The sequence below is a fragment of the Glycine max genome, chromosome 19 (assembly GCF_000004515.6).
Source record: "Glycine max cultivar Williams 82 chromosome 19, Glycine_max_v4.0, whole genome shotgun sequence".
Classification (NCBI taxonomy): Eukaryota; Viridiplantae; Streptophyta; class Magnoliopsida; order Fabales; family Fabaceae; genus Glycine; species Glycine max.
In genome coordinates this window covers 49537583-49557482 of record NC_038255.2, presented here as the reverse complement: position 1 = coordinate 49557482, position 19900 = coordinate 49537583, and the positions used below count along the sequence as shown (strand labels likewise).

General features: G+C 35.6%; 2 protein-coding genes and 1 pseudogene across 4 annotated transcripts; 2 read left to right on the top strand and 1 right to left on the bottom strand.

The window, feature by feature from the left end:
* The first annotated feature begins 508 nt into the window (after nt 1-508).
* Nucleotides 509-2294, top strand: LOC100779712 (probable transcription factor At3g04930). Its single transcript, XM_003553705.5, has one exon. It carries the CDS (start codon nt 733-735, stop codon nt 1945-1947), a length of 1215 nt encoding a protein of 404 aa, XP_003553753.1. The 5' UTR covers nt 509-732; the 3' UTR covers nt 1948-2294.
* A 1777-nt stretch (nt 2295-4071) lies between these two features.
* LOC102667750 (rubredoxin-like) lies at nt 4072-4715 on the top strand (annotated as a pseudogene). The gene has a single exon (XR_420084.2). The product of XR_420084.2 is annotated as a rubredoxin-like (transcript).
* A 913-nt stretch (nt 4716-5628) lies between these two features.
* LOC100793385 (5'-3' exoribonuclease 4) lies at nt 5629-18022 on the bottom strand. Of its 2 annotated transcripts, none has more exons than XM_006604774.4 (22): nt 17602-18022; nt 16973-17075; nt 16257-16348; nt 15984-16175; nt 15691-15810; nt 15525-15587; nt 15290-15436; nt 15035-15199; nt 14759-14836; nt 14473-14559; nt 13419-13499; nt 11058-11153; nt 10270-10340; nt 9207-9335; nt 9054-9130; nt 8933-8973; nt 8762-8836; nt 8217-8368; nt 8016-8123; nt 7864-7939; nt 7049-7128; nt 5629-6636 (listed from the first exon to the last, which is right to left on the bottom strand). In XM_006604774.4, the coding sequence occupies exons 1-22, from the start codon at nt 17788-17790 to the stop codon at nt 5982-5984; spliced, it is 2877 nt and encodes a 958-aa protein (XP_006604837.1). In that variant the 5' UTR covers nt 17791-18022; the 3' UTR covers nt 5629-5981. The 2 variants fall into 2 exon arrangements, with proteins under 2 accessions (XP_006604837.1, XP_003554686.1); XM_003554638.5 differs by having other exon boundaries at nt 8016-8120; nt 17602-18016.
* Nucleotides 18023-19900: the final 1878 nt, after the last annotated feature.

Here is a 19900-nt window from a genome sequence, read left to right as displayed (position 1 = left end):
TATTTAACTTCATTCAGTTAACAATAAATATAGTGAAAAATATTACAAATTATGTTAAATTAATCAGTATGTCTCTAAACAATTTTAGAATATTTTATTAGGTTCCTTAATTAAAAAAACTATAATTAGGGTCTTGATTTTGTAAATTTATTGTAGTTGAGCCCCTGAAGATAGTTTTTATAGCCAGAAAATGATCATTTGTAGTGGTTTTAAAAAATCTAGGAGATCAATTAAAAAAATTAAAGATAAAATACTCAATTGTAGTTTTTATTTAATTTGAGGACCTAATTAAAAATTTCTAAATACTTTTGGAAATTACTGGATTAATTTAACTTACAAATTGTAAACACTAATTTTTTCTATCAGCTGATTTTTTAAATTTTAATAATAAAAATATCTGTATCAATGAAAAAAAATTATTAAGTATTTGAAAATGTAGAGGATAGTTTTTAATACGATTAAAAAAATAAAACATATACTGCAACGTTGCGTTTGTCGCAAACGAACAGGGAACATTCCTTGAAAAATTAAAATAGGGAATAGAAAATTAATACGTGGGGTTTGGTTGGTCCACTAGGCTTACCTAAACCAAAACCAAAACCACCCTTCGGATTCCCATTACCAGCAGCGAAGTGAGTGAGTCAGTCCAACTATAACCGAAAACCCGTGACTCAGCCCCACTTTTGCTTTGCTTGGCCTAACCACTAACCAAACCAAACCTCTCAAGTCTCAATGGCTTCTCAGCAACACGACGCCGTTTTCCGCGAAGAAGACATGGACGACGACGACGACGAGTCTCAGGAGGACGGAGACTACGAAGAAGAAGACGACGACGTTTTGGCCGACGACGAAGAAAACGAGCCCTCTCCCTCCACGGCTCTTGCCGTCACCGTCGCCGTCCCCGGTTCCTCCGTCTCCAACGGCGGTGCCGCTCCAATTTCGACGCCCACCGCCACCACCATCGTCGTCGCAGACTCCTCCGATCCGAAGCGGCGGCGCCTCGAGCCAGTCGAGGAGAAAAAGCCGCCGCCGACGCCGGACGACTCGCGGCGGCTGTTTCAGCGGCTGTGGACCGACGAGGACGAGATCGAGCTCTTGCAAGGCTTCCTAGACTACACCTCGCAGCGAGGATCCTCGCACCACAACGACACGGCTTTGTTCTACGACCAAATCAAGTCGAAGCTCCAACTCGATTTCAACAAGAACCAGCTCGTCGAGAAGATCCGAAGGCTGAAGAAGAAGTACCGAAACGTCCTCAACAAGATTGGCTCCGGCAAGGAATTCTCCTTCAAGAGCGCTCACGATCAAGCCACCTTCGAAATCTCGCGCAAGATCTGGAGCAACGTGACTCCAATCGGCGACAATTCCTTGGACGACGACGAAATCAACCCTAACCGTAGCCCCAACCCTAACCTTAATTTTAGCCCTATAATTCTTAAGAATGAAATGATTTTCAGGAACCCCGCGGAGAAGAAAACACCGAAACGCTCTCGGCCACGATCGGCGGTGAAAATCGAGCCAAATGACGGATCCGCGTCGAACAGAGATCATGATTGTATTAGCAATGCTACGCCTACTGCTACTGCTACTGCTGCTGCTACTAACACTACTCCTACTGCAGCTACTACTAATGATAACTGTAACAGTGGTTATGGAAATAACATACCGAGTATGATCGAGGAGACGGTGAGGAGTTGTTTGTCGCCGGTGTTGAAGGAGTTGATGGCAGGGGCCATGGGAGGAGGAGCGTTTGGAGCGAGAGGGTTTTCGTTGAACTTGAACCCTATGCCTTTGATGAATTGGAGTTTTGGCGGTGGGGAAATGGTGGATGAGAAATGGAGGAAACAACAGATATTGGAGTTGGAAGTGTACTCAAAGCGGTTGGAGCTGGTTCAGGATCAGATCAAGGCTGCTATGGAGGAGTTGCGGTCACACGGAGGAGGTTGATCAAATCTTTTAGTTTGTTTTTGGTTTTGTAGTGAGTGATTGGAGTTCTTCTTCCTCTTCATCATCAATGGTTGGTTCATTCTCATAGCTTAGTGGTTAGCTAGTAGTAACTAGTAAGTGGTAACTAGTGTTTTTCTTTTCGATTTTAGCTTTCGCTGATTCGGTGGAGCACTTGTCCTTTAAAATAAAAATGTTTTTAGTACATTTTAGCCGTTTTTATGTTCCTCTAAATTTCAATGGTCTCATACATGTACAGAACAGATTGAAGTAACTGGTGCGGAGTGATGGCTTTGTACCATTATATATGTTGTAAAAGATGCGAAAGTAGTGAGTTCTTAATTGTGCAACATTCTTCCCGAGTACTTTGCTCTTAAAGTTTTCATGCAGTATTCTGTGTCTTCGGGGTTTCTTGCTATATCTTTCGTATTTTTATGATTCAATGGATTGTAAAGATGGCATTTTCTAATCTGAAAGAGATTCTGCGATGTTCTGTGTCAATTGTTGAATAACGAAACAATGAATGCTGTAAACCAGGGGTTGTTGAAGAACCCCTCGATATTCATATATGCTGCAAGTGATTGGGGCTTGAAGCTCTTGGAATTTTGAATGCTTAACCTGTCTCAGTTGGGTCAGTTCTTGTCTCCGATCACTTACTCTTACTGCTCGTTCTGTAGCTATTGAATTTCAGGTTTTAAGACTAAACCATCAAATCAATCCTTCGAATTGCTATAATTTGTCAATTTAGTATTTGAAATTGATAACTGTGATCATTTAAATAATCAATCCTTGAATTTGGGGAGCTTGAATTAATTGATAGTTGTCAATTAGTCAATGTTAGGGATAAATCAATTAATAGGGTCGATTTCAGAGATTAAACTTATTTTTCCTTTAGGATCTTCCTAACTGTGTCTCGGTAGAATATTGTTTTTTTTTTTAAAAAAAATATTCATTGTAAAAATCATAAAAAAGTCATAAATAATATAATTTTACATATTTTAATAAAAAAGTTCTTCTTTTAATTAATATTCTAAAGACACGTATTAATATTTATTTTACTTTAATAATACGAGGAGGAATCAAAGTAGAGCTACTTTTAGAAGTTTTTTTTTTCTTTCAGATTCTTTAATATTGCTCACCATTGTCCTAAAATCAATTAATGAGAAAGCGTTTTTAAATCTTAATGTAACTGCACCGTAATGTGATTTTTGATAAATCTTTACTATAACTTTTGATAAGAAAATTCTATTTATTAGTAATTCATTAACTAATGCCCTTAATATACTTATTAGCATGTCTTTTCAATTTCTTTTTGGAAGTGGTAAGATTACAATGAAGCGCATCCATCGGCCAGGTATAAGGTATTTCTTATGGATGATTCCGTAGATTAAATTTCCAACTTTTCTCAGAGAAAAAGAGGTGAAAAGCAAAAAGGGACAGAGAGAGTAGGGAGGGAAAAGGGTTAAAAGACAAATGTTGTTTGCTTAGATTCATGCAATGATTAATTTATCCCTTATCCATTCCTATTTCATTTCGGAATAGGTTTAATTTAATCCCACGATTTCACTTCACCAAATATTAATAAACAATAATGCCAGAGTCAAACTGTCAATCATGTGGCAAAAGGGAAAATATTAAAAAATAGCAAAATTTTATCAACGTGAAATGCACGTGAATCCTTTATAAAACAAACGAGTAACGTTTTAGTATATTAAATTTTAAAATAAAAACGACTAAAAGACATGTAAGTTAAGATATACTAATAAATAATGAAAAGAAAAATAGAGAAAAAAATAGAATTGTATTTCCTTCATTTTTATTTTTAAGACATAATAATTTTGAAATTTTTTTATCTCTACTTATAAGATTTCATTTTAATTGTCTTATACATTAAATATTTTTTTTACTAAAAGGTCCTTATTTGTTTTAACTCAATAATTGAATGCAATTATGAATGGTATCTTTCTCTTTTCTATAAAATATTTTAAAGAAAGAAAAGAGTTAGTATAAGTAAGCAACAGAAGAGAAGAGAAGCCGAGTCCTAGTAATGAATAAAAAAAGATGGTGAAATGAGTGAGATGTGCGTACCTTATCCAAGTGGAATTGCGATTCCTCCACAGATAATGACAATGGCTTCAGCTCTCAACCCCTTTCTCCCAACTCCACCCTACTCTCAAACCTAAACTCCATAACTTCCCCACTCTCTCCCTCTTCACCAACAAACCCCTCTCCAAACCTCCAAAACTCACCGTCAACTCCGTCGACGTCTCCAAAGAAGACACGCCCGCGTCCCTTACCGCCCGGCTACCAGTTCGAGAAGCTTCCGGATGATTGGCGCTGCCCCACGTGTGGGGCCGCCCAGAGTTTCTTCCAGAGCAAGAGCGTCCAGACTCCAGATCGCTGGGTTTGCGCAGAACCAGCAATATGGGCTTGGTGGCAATTCTCTCACTTCGGCCCAGAAGACTCTTTTTATATACGGCACTTGTTCTTCTTTTCCCTCTTTTTGGGTGGCTACTTCCTACAATAGTTTTTGTATAATGCAACCTTTTTGAACAAGGGTTATGTTTTATTTGATGATTGTATATTCTTCTCTATCTGGAACTTGTATTTCAATGCTTAAGGTAATTTGTTGCTATGTACGTACGTAGCCACCACTCAAAGAGTCTTCATCTCTCTCGTATTGTTATTGTCTTCGACTTTTCGGGGGTTTCCCAAGAAACCTGGAATGGAAACTTAACTAGGCTAGCCGAAGCTTTTCTTGCTTTGCTAAATCATGGATGATTTATACCATTTTTACTATTTCTTATCTCTTTTTTCTCTATGTTTATCTCACCTTGTGATTGTAAAAATAATTGTCAGAATTTGTTGAATAAAAGGCAATTTCTCGTCATAGATTATTCTATCCCTACTTGTCTCCATTGAGATTTGAGAAATAACTTTTAAATATTTTAAAATGTTCAATTATGCAACTTTTTTAATTGTAAGAAGAGCATTTTCATATCAGTTTCTGTATCAATTTTTAAGGATCTCTGGAATCCTGTGAATCATATTTAATTTAATAATTCCAGACAATTATCAATTTTGTCTTCAATAATTCTTCTATATAACATTTATCGCATTATATAAAGCCACTAGAAAGGACTAACATATTCTTTTTATGCTTCCAAGTCCACATCACAATAGCAAGGTTAATGGAATAATGAAATCTAAGATAAATTTAAACTAATTTTGTAAAAATCAATCTTAAAAATTGATTTTAAATATTTAAAAATAACAACTTTTATAAACAATAAAATATACTTTTTTTGTAGATTTTATTTCTTAATACAAAATTACCTCTTTTAAATACTTGAAATCAGCCTTAAAAAATAATGGAAATTTGTCTTCAAATGAACAATATTTAAGTAAAAAACACAGCTTGGTGGGACAAAATTCATTCTTAAAAAAATTGAAGTTTTATACACATTAAATTAAAAAAGAGAAATATGAAATTTAAATAAGAAATTGGCATTCAGGGTTAAATTTGGACAAAATGAAAAACAAATGAAACAAAACGTTTTTTCTAACTACAAATTTACGATTGTCTATTCAAGTCAAATATGGTACATATGATAAATACAAATGCCACTGAGCGCAGCGGGATTTAATACATGCTATACCCTACTCATGCCGCGGACAGCAAAATCAACAAATACAAATTTTTACAATATTTCACGAGTATTTGTTTAGAACTTGAAAAGCAAGAATATTGTGAATATAGCTCTCGCACGTTTCCAATTGGTATAGCCTGGACAACTATCAATGAAGTGTATCAATGAAGTGCCCGTGTCTAGTGAAGGCAGATCAGAATTCTTAGCAGCACCTTCACTGCAGATTAGTGTCATCCATAGCTTCAATAAGCATTTGTCTGCCTATTGCATTACTGTATCAAACAATTGCCCCCTCCAACTCCATTGTTGAACTTGGATGAGCTCCGATTTGAGAATCAGTCTGAGAAATGGAAGAGGGCACAAGGCAAATAAAATCCACAGCAGTCACTATTGATTCCCGTACTCTGGCATGTCTTGGGGTTGTCGAGTTTTAGCTTGGTACACCTTTATGTGCTGCTTATCATAAGCTCCTCCCAATGCAGTTTCTTGATGCCAAGCATATATTCCATTCGTATCTGGTGCTCTAGTAATCCAATTTGGAGGTGGTATAGGAGGACCCATGTTCTGCACAAATTGGTGTTGTCCATTAGTTGTTGGCCCTGAATTGGGTGACCTCGATAACATCACCACCTGTGTCCTTGGCGAAGGCACTGCATATGGCCTAGGTCTTGCACCTTCCTCCATTGTCATAGTATGAAACCCAGTTCTCCCGTTGTAGTACTGTTCATGATGCTGTGACCTATCCTGTATCCTAAAATTCTGTTTCTCATTATTTCCACCATTAGATGAGACCGGATATCTAGGCCTAGTTATCATCCCCTGGTGATTGTTTTGTTGTCCGTAATAACCACTTTTGTCCTCGACATAATATTTTCCATATCCAGAAGGGCCAGCTGATCTGAGCCGGTTCATTGCATGATGGCCAGGAAACTGCTCCGGTGATCCATACGGCATGTTATTTGATTTAATGTTAAGGGAGTTCTTGACAAGACGATGTGCTGCTTCTCCCAGTTGAGGGCCAGCCATTGCTCCATGTACTTGTCTGTCGCATGCATCACACAAGAAAGGTAAGAGCTCTTTCAAAGTCTCTGTCTTATCACTCACATAAAGACCAGATTTCATGCATAAAAAACTTCACGTGCAAAATTTGAAAGACATTGACAACTTAACAACCCACTCAAAATGGAATTTTCTACATTTATTGGAGTATATTTACTCGATACTGTGTTTTTTTTTTGAGTATACTTCAATAAATATTCACCACAGGACAATTACTTGAAGTAAATATTGACAATTTCCTCAAAAAAAAAAATTGTCCACATAAGGTGGTGAGTAATAACAGTACTACTACCACATCGAACATTAAATTTAAACAGTTGTGGATTGTATGCCAGACAGAAAGAACATGAAAATTATCCTACACCAATCTAACAACCTCAGGAATAGATTCTCACCTTTCTCTGCCTTGTCGCCGACCACTATTCTCTTCATGCCATAACACAGGAAAAGGTTTAATATCAATGGCTTTTAATATCTGCATACATAACCAATGTCAAAGTAAATGAGATCTATACCATAGATAAAAAGAAAACAAGGAGTATAATTTTTCTTTGAAAAACCAAACAAAAATATATAATATTTGATTAAATGAATAATGTCATGGCACCTATCTGAGCTATGTTATTGACACAAGAATCTGATTCTAAACATATATAAATGGGGTTAAGTAAGTTTTCCATCTCTAAAAAATTAGCCAATTTTCAACTTTGGTTCCTAAAAAAATATATTAGATCATTGATTTCATGGAAATACAAGTTTGTAGTCCTTGCTGGTAGTTTTATTCTGTTAAGTGATGATGTGACATATCAGGTTATGCCATGTGGCAATGATCCATTTGTCCCATCACCACTTAATGGATCAAAACCATCTGGATGGACTTAAAACACATGTTAGGGTGTGTTTAGGTAAAGCTTAATTTGGCGTTTGTTTAATAAGCTCCTATCACATAAAGGCTTATGCCATAAATTTGCCCACGAAACTTATTGGAATAGGCTAAAAAGAGCTTATTTTGATAAGCTAGACTAAAAAGCTTATTGAAATAAGCTAAAAAGAATTTACGGGAGTCAAGCTATTTTCATGGCCTCAAATCAACTCCACATTAACTCTTTCAAATGCCCCCCTTAAGCCTAAACAAATGAATCATGAAGCTCCGTCTACAGGATGTATCCATTAATAATGTCAAATGCTAAGAGAAGTCAGTATCACCAACCTTTTTTGGCATTAGTACACCATCCGGAGCTTTTGGAATATGTCTATGTTTACGAGGATTAAGATAAGTAATGTTTCTGAAATTTGAAACACTCAACATTAGTTCATCCAATGATTTTAAAATATTAGGCAAGTCTAAAGATCAAAACTTACAAAACTTGATTAAACTCAATGTCTTGCAATCCCTTGATAGGAGAGGATACAATGGTTCTGAGCACATTCCTTTCATACAACCAGAGATATCCATTCATACCATCACTGCTAATAAATAAAAGAAGACACACATGACTGATGACAATTACCAAACATATTTATGATTACGACTGGTGACCATTACCAAACATATTCACTAACCTAACTCTTGGATCAATTGGTTGAGCAGGTCTTTCATGCAGAGGCAATTGACAAGAATATTGATAATATGATAAGATATGTGGAGCCAAATTATGCGCACTGCTGACATAGAGCAAATCAAGCATCTTACTATTTCGGAGCTGTTCTTCCTCCTGCACATAACATAACAAATGTGAATGAAATCGAGCACCCAGATGCAAAAATATGATTCAAATTAACAGCTGTAAATGTCTAGCGGACTAAAAAAATTTCCAGCTCAAACCAAAATAAAAATTCCAGCAATTGCACAGCAAAGAGTTGGGATAATTGTGCAAAAAGGAACAGCATTAACAGAGGGGTATGACTTAACTATTCAACAATTTCTATTTCGATAAACCATAACAGTCAACTTCTTTGACAATTTATTCTTTGATGCAATTTGAAGGCCAACAATGTTGGACCACTAATCTTATATAGTTAGTCACAAATGTAATAGACCAGAACTAAATATCATAACAACCAACACCCCTCCCCCAGAAAAGTAAAAATAAGAAACATTTCCAGACCGTTAATGTGGCTTCAAGCTTGCTTGTGGCAGAAAGCAATTTCTTCTCATCAATGAATGGCAACTTGGCAACACCCTGAAAGTTTTCCAACAGTAACCTTAATCCCCAGTTCATTATAAAACGTTAATAAAACATTAAAAACACACAGACCATAATACAAAATTATATTACCTGCCATGCAAATCGTTTTCCATTCATGTCAATCTCAAAATCTGTCAAAAAGTGATACAAGTAATTCTAGAAACTCTATAAGATATAGCAAAATATGTCGATACCAGACAAGTGATCTCACCAGCAGGGTAGAATTGAAGAATAGATGATGAAGGATCAATCATCAAATCCCTATATTTTTTAGGCAGTGCACTTGAACTGTAACAAGAACTTAACAAGCATCAGCACAGGATGCATGATATGATAGATCTGAGGACAGGAGAGGTGAAAAAACCTTGAAGCGGGTAGGGTCCCCATTAGCTGATCAAATGGTTTAAATGGTTCTCCCAAAAAAAATGTTATCTCCAGATCAGCTAGATCTTTAAGATCAGAAGCAAAAGGAGCATAATGGTATGGGTAGTACCTGAACGAACAAACAATAGTGAAAAAATTGAAGAATAGTCATGAGTGATAAATTCAACCAAAATGAAGAATAGTCTTAGAATTTTATGTCAATCATCTTAAAGCCACTCAAACATCAAAGCCTGTATCCCAGCCCTCAAGGCATCCAGTCCATATTATATCTTGTTACACTCCTTATAAAATCATGATTAGAAGTTCCTGCTAGCAACCACCTTTGAAATAATAACAGAATTTAATGAAAGCTCAATAGTTTTGAGCAGTAATGCAAGGTTCCAAGAGAATAAGAAAGTGCAGGAGAAACTTACTAAAAGAACATATGTGAAGCAAGACATTCTTGAAAGAAAATAATCAACCCTGTATATTTTATTTATCTTATTACCCTTAATGCAAAGTATCATAAAATTTTCGGATCATCTTGCCACAATGTGGAGAAGGAACAGAAGAAAGTGTTATTCACAAATGAGGAATAATTGTTGTACTCAAGCGACAGAATGATCACTAAACCTCCATTCTACTAAAACCGTATGAAAAGTCACTTGTACCCATTGCTTTGGGCACACCACAATTGAATGTTTAGTTAACCAACAAAACTTTACTAATCACATTGTTGGAAATAATGTTATTTAATTACATAGGAAATTGTATGTTCATTATCGCATGATAAAATGCATTTAGAACCCAAGGGTATTTGAGTTGGGGCTTAAGGCCTAACTCAACCCCCACAAAAATGGCTTGTAAGATGAGGATTACCCAAGCTTATATAAGTTATATTTAATTATATATCTAGTCAACGTGGAACTAAACACCACCATGAGGCTGCAATTAAGGCAGCTTCCAACATAAATGTACTTATGTACCAGCTTATCAATCCAGTAACAGAAAATAGCATGAATGGGTTCAAATGTAGTCTATTAACTAGTAAAAGCACGACAAACCATTGCCATGAGCAGACACCCTGGTAGTAGTACCGACAAACCCAACAAAGGCCTTCTACATATTTTAAGACCTACAAGGAAAACCAAGACCATAAGCTATCTTCTATGCAATACGTATGAATATGAAAACCATAGATTATTGGAGTTGGGTACAATAGTCATCCACAAGAAGGAAAAAACAAATAAAATCAAGCAAACCACCAATCAATTCGTGAGGAAAACATAACATAAATTTTCAACCAGTGTGAGGTCCTTATTCTCTCATGAGCATAACAGATTGAGGAACTGCACAAGCACACTCCCTCTTGTGAAACACAGGAAGATAGTAAGATCAAGAGTTCAAGACACACTAACAGCATGTGCCTAACATATCATTTAAAAAGAAAACGGTTCTGTGGTTTGAGAAAATTGTTTTCTGCTTTCACTTTTAATTACAAAATTGTCACCTTTTTTTTCCCATGATGTTTTCTGTTTTAAAAAGTTTATATAAGAAATAGTGAAAACAAAGTTTTGAAAACAGGAAACCATGTGATAATAAGGCAACATTCTTTTAATTAAAAGTGAAAATAGAAAACATTTTCACAAAGTAAACAGGCCCTTATACACTCATTTAAGGTGCTTTTCCAAAAGTTGAATATGTTATCACTGATAATACGACACTTGACTTTTAGTATTGAAAAACTTAAACAATGGATTTGTACATTTGAAATTGTTTCCATTTTAAGCCATGAATGTGTATAGAAAGGAAGGTGACAGCAAACAATTCCAAGAATACTGACAGGACATACTGTATCTTTCTTGATTTTGTCAATCTTCTCCGGATCCAATGCACCAAATTTTTCAGCATAATACCTTTCCTTGTATCCAGGCTCTCCTAACTTAACCTGAAAAAATAGCAAACACTATGTTGTTTATAAATTTTCTCACTATTGGATTTCATGTAGTCTGACATTGGCAAAGTGTCCCTATTCAGGGATCACTTTACATGTATTGTATCTAACCATAAAAATCATGAATCCTTCTAACCCAGGACCTTTTAGCTACTTTCAACTAACAAAAGGAACATTTAATTTTAAAAAGACAAATTCTAGTTGCGAAAGTAAAAGTTATCATCAGTTGTACCCACTAAAAGAAAACACATGAGAAAAGTAAAAGAGTAACCAAGTTGTTTTAGAAGAGAGACAAAGAAAACATTTTCTTCATGCATCCAAACAGTTAAATTAGGGAACAGTTAACTTCAAATTGATATCAACAGTCACAGACACACACTGACACAAACTCTTTTTATGTAGGCAGATGTTGAAGTTGTTTCCAGCACTGCCCATGCAGTTCTTGTTTTATATAACAATGGGGGATAAAACAGAAGTACAAGTATAAACCCTTCAACATGGCTACTAAAATTTATCAGATTCCCCCATGATTGGTTAGTCATAAATGCAACAAGGCAAACTATAAGTAATATCAAGAGCTCTGCAGCCTTACTTCCAAAGGTTACCAAAACAATAGATCCCACCAAGGATCAGACAAGGGAGGTAGAACTTACCTGTTATATATAAAATTATATAGAATAATATAATATATGTATAGATACAAAAATAAAACAAAGAATAGGAACAAAAAAATAAAACTCGCAACTACTATTTAAGTATTTTCTCAAAATACATAACAGACGTAAGTTTTTAAAGTTACTACAAGCTTTACAAGGCTTCCTGACAACAATTTTAATATGATAAAAACTGAAATTAAATGGCAGGAAGTTGGAACCGCATCATTGATCACCCACAGACCAGCAGAGCACAAAAACTGAGCACAACCACAAACCATCATACAACAATGGAAACAGAGGAAGATAGTAATTACAGAAGCAACCCACCCAGATGAACCCAAAATTCAATCACAAAATGACACACATCCTAGCACACATTCAATCACACAAGGTTGCTATTAGGAAGCCATCTTAGTTTTGGTCACCCCTCCTGGGGGCTGTCTTAATTGCAGTCTCAAGGGGGTGTGTTTAGTCTTACATGAGTCACATCACCCTAGAGATATGGCTTAAACAGAGTTTATAAAGCTTGGCTAATCCTCACCATACAAGCCAGTTTTGTGGGATTGAGTTAGGCCCTAAATCCAAATTCTAAGATAATATTAGAGTTTATCCTTGATCCATTGTTGGGCCACCCGTATTGCCATGCTCCATGCCCATAGCCCTGTGTGTGAGGTGGAAGTTGGAAAGCTGCCTTAATTGGTGTTTAGTCCCACATCGACTAGAGATATGACTTAAATAGAGCTTATCAAGCTTGGGCAATCCTCGCCTTACAAAGTGGTTTTGTAGGGTAAAGTTATGCCCTAAGCCTGAATTCTAAGAGTTCTGGGGAAGTATTGAACAATACAATGGCAGCAAGGGTTTGAGGAACCCACGCCACCAACTCAGCAAGGATTCAAATATTTTCAGCTTGACTTGGTTTTCTCTCATAGTCCCAACCACACAAACACAGCAAGCTTTATGAGAAAAAAACTGCTTAACACGCACAAACTCAGCGTGTTCACAGTCAAAACAGCAAGCAACTTCAGAAGCAACTCACTCAGATCTCATCCATAGAGAAACAAAGGAACCCAAAATTCAATCACACAATGTCGCACATCCCAGCACATGGCCAATCACACAAGGTTGCAGCAAAGCTTTGAGCAACACAATGGCAGCAAGGGTTTGAAGAACCCACACCACCCCACTCAGCAAGGATTCAGAAATTGAGCTGGACTGAATTTTTTCCAAGTCCCAACCACACACACGGCAAGCTTCTCTGAGAAGTGAGAACACACTTCTGAACACACAAACTCAGCGTGTGTACAGTCAAAACATGTGATTTTACAGCAAACTCGCCATATTGTGTTCTGAGCTGGGATTGAGACGAGCTTCCCGCAAAGACAGAAACATACAACTCTGTAGGTCAGAATACAATTTTTATTATCATAATTCTATGAGAAAACAAATTTAATTACCCATCATAACCCACAGACATGCTACCCTAGATGTATGTTTGGGAAGCCACTAGAATTACTATGGTTTGGGGTCCAAAAAAGTCAGCAAAAAATACTAAATTCAAGCGAAATGATTAAAAACATTTGGGCAAAAAATCTTATTACTGAACCTTGTCCAAAACTGAAGCACGTGGTTCTCCAGGCATGTCTCCTCTTGCCCTAGCTTTCATCTCTTCATTAATTTCTGTAGCCTGAAAAACAATCAAATCACAAATAATGCATATCAGGAAGAAATATATAGCTCAATCATATCAGTTCATGAAATTAATTAGACAGACTTGTGAATGACATCTCCAGGATGTAAAGTCTAATGTCACAATACATCCACATCAGAATTCCTTTCAGAACAGTACATATGAGAGAAGAAGAAACAAAGGGTACCAAATACAATAGTATCCATGCTGGTGTTGACTTGGGAACTTGCATGTCAGTAACAAGTAACCACCAAAGTTGAGAGTTACGAATTAGAGGGAGACACTATACCTAGACCCTAGTATAGTGGAACAAGGATTAAGGAATTGTCCCCTAGAACTTCTCATTGGATAAGGTCCCCAATAATTCTGTACATCCTGACCAAAATTTGCCTAACCACTGAATTTTACTTACAAGTCATTTCCTTTATTCACCAGAAATTAGAGGAGAACTCCACTCCCAAATTAAGTATGATACAGCCATATCAAATTCATGCTTCAGCTACAGTTTATACCCCTTTTATAATTATTTAATCTGTGGAGTACCCAAAGCCAATTTAGTTCCCCCATATATGCTCAATATGACTTTAAATGACATGAAGCAGTGTTGTTTCAAGTCTTCTTACCAAATAACTTAATTCCAAAGTTCAAATAGGAAGCACAAATCACGGATGAGGGAATAAAATTGTGATGCTTCAGTTAGAAATTTTCAACAGAAACAATGGACCAAAATATACAGAATGTAAAACGGAATGGAATGAAAGATTTTTCCCCATCAATATTGATAGAAAAGCTTTCTTACAATGCATTAAGCAAGCTATCCCATCTCTAAATACAGAACCATGAAAATAAGTAGAACTCTGACAATTATTGAATATGATTGGTCCAAAACTCCAGAGGGTTCAGAAGTTTAAGAATTAATGATAATTATTCGTTCCAAAGAGGGATAGTCAAAACACAAAAATCACAATACCTGTTGAATCCGAACTCGTTTCTGAAATATTTGATCTTCATGAACAGCAACAGACTGAATAAAATGTTCTACTCTCTCTAAGAAAACCTAGAGTGTTCACCATATTACAACAGTCATTGAAGAAACAAAATTCCAGATGGATGACTTAAGAGATAAGACAAGCAAATTGAAGGAAGATGATTGCTAAAAAAGATTCAGTCACATACCAGAACACATCACAGCTTTACAAAAACATACAAAAAGACACACACGAATTAATTGAATTTAAGAAAAAAAAGAAATTTACCTCACCCGCTTCAGTAAGATAACCACCCATGGCGGTGAATTCTTTTCTGTAAATATGCATCAATAAATTTAAAGCCCCCTGAAACAGTAAAAAGTTTATCAAAGAGAACAACATTGACATTTAGGTAGACAGGATGATATGCAGGTAAAAGGGGATAGAATGAGCATGCTTTTCTTAAAAAAAAATCATTCAGAAAAAACGAGAAGCTGATAGCACTGGCATACTTCCTGTTTCAAGCTACATCTCAATATAACATGGTGCCTTCCAGATGCTTACCTCACGGATCTCTAATGTTGGCATATGTGGAAGAAAGTCATTGCCAACAAAGAAGCATAGAAATACAAAATCATCCACTATGCGTTCAAAGTCAATCTCAAAAGGAGGGTTGGGAATCTCCATTTCATATTGCAAATATTCACGCAGCACCCAGATGTTAAGAAACTGTACATGCAAGGTTTTAGTTTGAAATATAAAAAATTAACAGACGAAAAATGAATATTCAGCCTAACATGCTGGATTCCAATATCCAACCTGATATTTCTTCTTGTGAATTGGGGTATCATCAACTGGATTCCAGTCCTCAGCTTTCTCACCTGGCTTACCACGACATTCAGCTGCAAAATGGCCAAGTTGGCCACACTGAAAACACTTCTCCTGTTGTCCAGGGAAAGTGATTACCTGTTCAAACATGTAATTAATCATCAGGGTAATCTATTGGAATCAATGAACTAAAATCACCATGACAATTTGTAAACTGGAAACTAACCTCCCTCAATATTGAGAAATGAACCTCATGTGTGGCTAAGGACAACATAATTAAATCAGCATCCTGAATTAAAGATCAATGTCATCACACCATATAAAAATCAAGGAAAGGATAAATACACCAACCTCAGATAAATTGAAAATTTCAAAATCAGACAAAAACTGACCAATCCATACAAACAGTGACGAGTATTTGGATTAAACCCAGGAAGGTTACGCTGTAATCGTATGTAATCCATTATTTTATGTTCTCCCTCACCAGGAACATTTGAATCAGAAAGTATAACCTTCAAAAAATACCGAATGCAGCTCCATAAATAAATATACAGAGACAAAATATTCTGAAAACCAGATACATTTACAATATGGGAAAAGAACATAAACAGGATTACTCCACAAGGAAGGAATATCCAATATTGAATGGATCAAGGGGGCAAAGAATAAATAGGATAAGGTCAACCTTTGTATTCCACCAGCCAGGGTTGTAGTTCAATCTAGTCTGTATATAATACTGAAGAGCCACTGACAGCACTCCCATAAATGGAGTGCCAGGGGTAATGACATTTGAATCATAAGTCTCTGGCTTGTCTTTAGAAGACAAGAGTTTCATCTCACCCTCAAATTCTTCCCTAAGTCTTTCAATTTCAGCTTCCTACAACATCACATTGTATTCAAACTTCGTAACAGAAATATCAGGAGATCATTGTAAACAGGAGCATGTTCATATTCTTACAGCCTCAGCTGCGTCTTTCTCAGCTGCATCTTTTGCGGCTCGGAAACGCCGTGAACGTTGTTGATTCATTTTGGCTCTTGGTGCAACACCATCTTAAGGGGCAAGAAACATATGGAAAGAAATGGTAGGAATGAGGAAGTGATTCAAAGTTAAACCAAACATACAATAACATAACAATTCAAACAAAAAAAATTACAACCTTCCAAAATTTGGATTTTTAAAAGTTCTATCTTTCCATATTGGCTATTCTGTTTTACAAACACTTATCTGAGTCTTTTACTTGAAAATACTTGCACTAAATTTTGAATGTACAACCATACAGGAGTGTGCCAAAAGTTACTAATCATCGAAAAGAAATAGAAGGCATAATGAGAAGTTAGGAATCAAATGGATTTATAACTTAAAGGAGCTGTCTGGCAGATTGTCCACAATGAGAGACTATGACACACAAATATGATATGGAGTTATGGCACAAATATATAGGATATGATAAATGCATTCCACAAATCCAAACAACGAGCATGCTTTTGGGACATTGCTAAAAACAAAATAGAAATTATAAATCATTGCCATCATAATTGTTGCTTATTGTTTACAAAGAGGAATAGTGTCAATCTTATTTCCTCCGTGAGTGTCATCTGCAAGTACGATGAAGTATTGGGAAATGCTTGGTGCTCCATAGACAAGAGATACAATAACAAGAAGAAGCAACATACCGATTGCAAGATAAAGAAGCTTCCTTGGGCGAACCAATGAAAATATATGGTCAATGTAGTCAAAGATTGATTTGAATACATCTTCGTAGGTAGCGGGTGCTGGCTGCATTTTAAAGATTAATCAACAACAGGCACTTTACAGAATAGAAATGCAAATTTACAAAAAAATCACTTCCTTTTAGACACAAAATAAAGAAATTACAGATCCCAATTGCCACAGTCTATTCAGCTTTGTATAAGGTTTCACCCTAGACCCTACTCACATAATCATGTATGATGCCATTTCTTCAAAAAGCACCAGGAACTCAATTTACAAATGCAACAAATTTTAAAACAAGTTTTCAACAACCAATTCAGGAACATACGGCCTCAATATCTCTAAATCCAATAAAGAAATCCATACAAATACTTGAAATGAGAAGTTGAAACAGAAATCTCAGAAGTCCACTGTCATTATTTTCCGCGCTCTTTACTTATTTCTATTAGATTGTACATAATGACTTTTTTTCAGCCAATGAAGAAGATATTAATACTATAAACAGAATAATAGGTTAATCGGTTGCAATATTCTGAGTCACGAGAAAAAAGTGAATAGAATGAAAGTGAGGTGAAGCGAAGCATATAGGTACCTTGCCATCAGGGTGAAAACAGGGGTGAATGATGCCGTTCATGTCCAAGTACAAGTTGTCGAACTCCATGCCACTGGGATTAGGTTTAGACACATCAACGGCGCCGGCAGAGGGATCCTCCTCCACGACGTCGGTGATCGAGAGCGGGTACCGATCCGCGAGCCACCGGTAAAACGCTGGCACTCCCATATTTCCGGCTCGGTTCAGTCCGGTTCGGAAACGAGGAGAGACACAGATGGAGAAGGAAAAAATAAAAAAAGAGATGGAGATCTGTGTTGCCGTTTAATGTACGGGCGGCTGCGTTTGCCGCCTTATTTCATAGACCAAAATGCCCCCGTTTAAGTGAGCCCTCACCGAACCGGTGGTTATTTCTCTGCTTCGGCTTTTACAGTAAATCCATCCAAAATAAAATCCTAAACACCTCTTATTTGTATTTTTTTTAAAAAAGACTAAAGAATCTTTTTGGTTTATTTTAATTTTTTATCTTTTAAAAAATTTATTTGTATCTTTATCTTTTTTTAAATGATTAAAAACAATATTTTCATCAATTTAAAATTAACACCATTAATTAATATTTATATTTAAATATTGATCCTTTTTAATCGTCATAAAATATATTTTTCTCCAACCTTTGTTAATATCGTTAATTAGTATTTAAACTTTTATCTTTCTCCTTCTTTTCTTTTCTTCTCCCTTGGGCGATTTTGGCCACCATAGTTGTAGACTTATATCTCTTTCTTTTTATTTTCTTTCCCTTCTCCCCATGTTCTTTTAGCACCATCGTCGATCGATACACATCTGTCATCATACATCCTCTTTCACGCACTGTCGTACACTGTTGTTGAAGAAGCTGAGAAAAGAGAGATGTCAGATCTTGATAATCCAGATCTACAAAAGCAGAACCCAGATTTTGAAATTGGTATCATATCTACAAAACTCATCTCTACAAAACGCAAAATGATTATATTGGATCCGCTCCAAGACTCAGGTCTACAAAACCCAACTTTGAATAAACAGTTAATTGTGGCTCTCCCATGTTCGTGTTTTACCCAATCCAAGTTGTGTCCATTGCGACACATGGTCACATGTCATCGCGACACGTATTCATTTTGTTGTCAAAGTCATTATCATGTGTAGAATGAAAAGAGTCTGCCACTATGGTGGCCCAAAACCGTGGAAAGAAGAAGGAGATATGAGAAAAATAATTTTTTTAATAGTTGAAAGCTGTCAGAATCTGAATAGCGTTAACGATGATCAAAATAAACTTTTTAAAATAAAAGATCAGTAAAAAAACAAAATAACCAAAAAAAATCATTTAGCCCTTCAAAAATGTATTTTGAGTCCTCAAACTTTTCGTCAGATTTAGTTTTAATCCATGTATATTTATATTTGTGAATTTAGTCCACTAACTTTTAAAAATATATGAATTTAGTAAAAAAAATTTAAACTTTGTAATGGTAAAAATTCATCATTGAATGTTAAATTTAAATGTAAAGAGAGATTAAATTCACATATTTTTTAAAATTAGAAGGATTAAATTCATTAATTTAAAAAATACAAAGATAAATTAACTTTTACTAAAAGTTTGAAGACCAAATATACCTTTTTCCTTTATTTTTTATGTACCTTTCACAAATTAAGTTCGACTGAAAGTTTGAAAATCAAATTCATTAATTTTCATTTTTTAAAAAGATGATGTATTAAAATTTGGCTTGGCACATTGAATGGTGATTTTACTATGAAATTATGCAAAACAATTATCAAACAACGACACCCACAAATTGCATATAAAATATAGCTCTTTTCATGAAGATACCAACATATTGTGCCCAACATCGCGTGTATATCCAAAAGAAACAACTCCTGTACATTCTGTACAAATTATTGGCTTATTCAAAAAAAGAAAAAGAAAAAAAGAAATCCCTATACAAATGTAGTAATTGGTCTTTTTTTTTTTTTATTTAAAAAGTAGCCCTTGCACAAGTTTACTAACAATAGGCCTAAAAGTTGCCTATACACAATATGTACAAGAATGTTAAATATATTCTCTTTCCAGCACCCTCTAACTAAAATTTATTAATTTTAATTGTCTTGCTTCTCATCTAATAACGTGCTAAGCATGGGTTCCTCACCAATGTCGCAATCTGCTGTCTCTTTTTCTTTCTTTTGTTCTACTCATAGAATATGGAATTCTGCGTTTTTTTCTTCCAATAATTATTACAAGTTATGTTTGGAGCGACTTGTTAGACAATGAACAGCGACGAAGTGGAGAATAAAAATAATCAACCGGAGCGCCTGC